Here is a 2,423-nt window from a genome sequence, read left to right as displayed (position 1 = left end):
CATCATTCATAGGCAAGCTATTGCAGCAAAGAAGTTGGAGCCAGAAGTGCACAAAGTGCTACAGGATGTCATCGATGTGGTTAATTTTATAAAAACAAGACCTTTAAATAGTAGAATCTTTACAATACTTTGTAATGAGATGGGGAGTGACCATGAAAACCTTTTGTACCACACAGAGCTTTGCTGGTTATCTCGTGGCAAAAGAGCCTAAAAGAGCTGTCGAACTTGAAGATGAGTTACGCATTTTTCTTTTACAAAAAGACAAGTGTTCCAAATTTGCTGACCTTTTCTGTGATGACAAGTGGTTGTCAGTAGTATGCTACCTAGCAGATATTTTAGAAAAAATAAACACACTTAATCTGTCCCTTCAAGGTAAAGGTGACGTTTTAACAACGAGTGAGAAAGTAACTGCTTTTCAAAAGAAACTCGTGCTGCGGAGAGAGCATTTTGAAAACGGATGTTTGGAAATGTTTCCATTGTTATGTGATTTTGTTGCTGAAAACTATGTAAGTGTGTCACCTATAAACACTCTCATATCTGCACACTTAAACTTGGAAAAAGAATTTTCTAACATGTTTAAAAATCTTCCAAACGAAGAGTTTCAGTGGGTTTTGAACCCATTTGTTAAAAATATAAAAATGCAACACCTTCCAATTAGTTTGCAAGAATAACTGATCGACATCAGGGAAGATGGAACTTTACTAGCCGAATTTCAACAAAAACCTTTGCATAATTGGTGGATGGGATTGAAAAATGAGTATCGTGATTTAATAAGCGCAGCCAATGATGCACTTCTTCCATTTGGATCTGTGTATCTTTGTGAGGTATCTTTTTCAGCTATGACAGCCATTAAAACCAAGTATTATAATAAACTGAACTTAAAACCAGACCTTCGAATCGCTGTATCACAAAGTGTTAAACCAAGATTTTCAAAAATAATGAAGCATATTTTATAAAGCATAAAAATAATGTGTTAGTGAGAGCAAAAAGGTTTTTTGTACAGTTAATAAATAAAATAAAATAAAAATATTTTTAAAATAGTGTTTATTTCATCTTTATCTCATCCTTTTTTAATTTCTATTTTTGTGTATGTTTTATAATGTACATAACATATTAGTACAGTAGTACATGTATATAATTTATAAATAAAGTTGAGCAGAGAAACTGCTACCTCCTTGCAGTAAGAAGCAAATCTTTTAAGTTTTTATTGGTTGTAGAGCCTGGCTGTTCTTGTTATTGGCAAGCTCGATGGCAGAAGCTCATGGTCTTTCCCAGCTCTTCTCCATATCAACTTGGCCATAACTTTGCCGTATCCCCAGTAGTCTACAGAAGTGCTGCCTATCAGACCTCAGCTGAGGGGGGACATTTTTGCTGGGCAAGGAGCAGAAAAGACTAAATAGTTGGGAGAGGCTGACAGGGTTAGAAATGAGGTAATGATTACTCCTCTGCATTGTCATCAGTGGACATTGCCTGTTGACTCAGGAAGGCTGCGTTGCATCTGTTGCCTTCTGTTTGCAGTCTGCAGGTTAAAGAACCAGGAAGGGCACCAAATAGCACTGTTAAAAGGAAATTGATACTATTTGTCCATTCAGGTACAAACTGCACTGATTCAATGTGCTGGGGTGCATCTCTGTTAAAGCCATGTTCTAGCTCAACTGCACACTATTGGCTGGGGCTTCTGATAGTTTTGGCCGCCACCTTTTATTTCCCTCATTTGGACAGTGCTATGGCATTTGGATGCGGGCTGCCATCAGGCCCCAGGAGAAGTTCTAGGTGGAGTATGTCAGATGCTGGGAGTGGGAGGAAGAAATGGTTGACATAGAGGTTAAAAGTTAGCTGCTTAATCTCCCTGTTGTTGTTTTCAGGGATGCTTATAGCCGTGCTCCTGTTCCAGGGGAACATCCCAAGGCTCTTCCAGAAAAATCTGCTTTACAACCAGAGAAGCAAATACAAGACCCCCAAGGTGAAGGCAGTATCTGTGCCTGCAGCTGTGGTCAAACAGATAGAAGAAAGCAGCCAAGAGGAGCGGCAGCGAGCACGCCTGAGAGTTGAGTGACTGAGGTTATCTTTGCTGCCCCTGCCCATCTTCTGCCCCGCTCACAGGTTGGGGAGAGGGTACCTCAAAAAACGTGGCCACATGCTAGTGATTTCCTAGAAGCGGTCCTTGGTGGCTTAGTTGTGCTAGCTGGGAGGGAATGTGCAATAGGACATGCTGCCATCCAGGACACAGGCCTTGGCCTCTTGGACGTGGACAGCAGCAGTGTCTTGGGCACAGGTCCAAAGTACCACGCTCCATGAACAGAGCATTCCTTCTCCTCCATGCAGGTCCTCAGCTGCCAAATGCCTTGTCCTTGCTTCAGCCTGTGTGGACCAGCTGGTCTCCCTCATGTGGGCTGGGAGCCGGTGCCAACCTGCTCTTTCCT

At 41.7% G+C, this 2,423-nt stretch overlaps 1 protein-coding gene across 1 annotated transcript in view; it reads left to right on the top strand.

The window, feature by feature from the left end:
- LOC109294613 (aquaporin-12-like) overlaps positions 1-2,113 on the top strand; it is a 16,285-nt gene extending 14,172 nt beyond the window's left edge. Inside the window, exon 3 of the mRNA XM_019513052.1 lies at positions 1,866-2,113. Within this exon, the coding sequence (XP_019368597.1) occupies positions 1,866-2,056 (191 nt within the window). The 3' untranslated portion in view covers positions 2,057-2,113. The remainder of the gene's footprint in view (positions 1-1,865) is intronic.
- The last annotated feature ends 310 nt before the right edge of the window (positions 2,114-2,423 follow it).

The sequence above is a fragment of the Gavialis gangeticus genome, unplaced genomic scaffold (assembly GCF_001723915.1).
Source record: "Gavialis gangeticus isolate Ggan-Ray unplaced genomic scaffold, GavGan_comp1, whole genome shotgun sequence".
In the NCBI taxonomy this organism is placed as follows: domain Eukaryota; kingdom Metazoa; phylum Chordata; order Crocodylia; family Gavialidae; genus Gavialis; species Gavialis gangeticus.
This window is presented reverse-complemented; position numbering and strand designations above follow the sequence as displayed.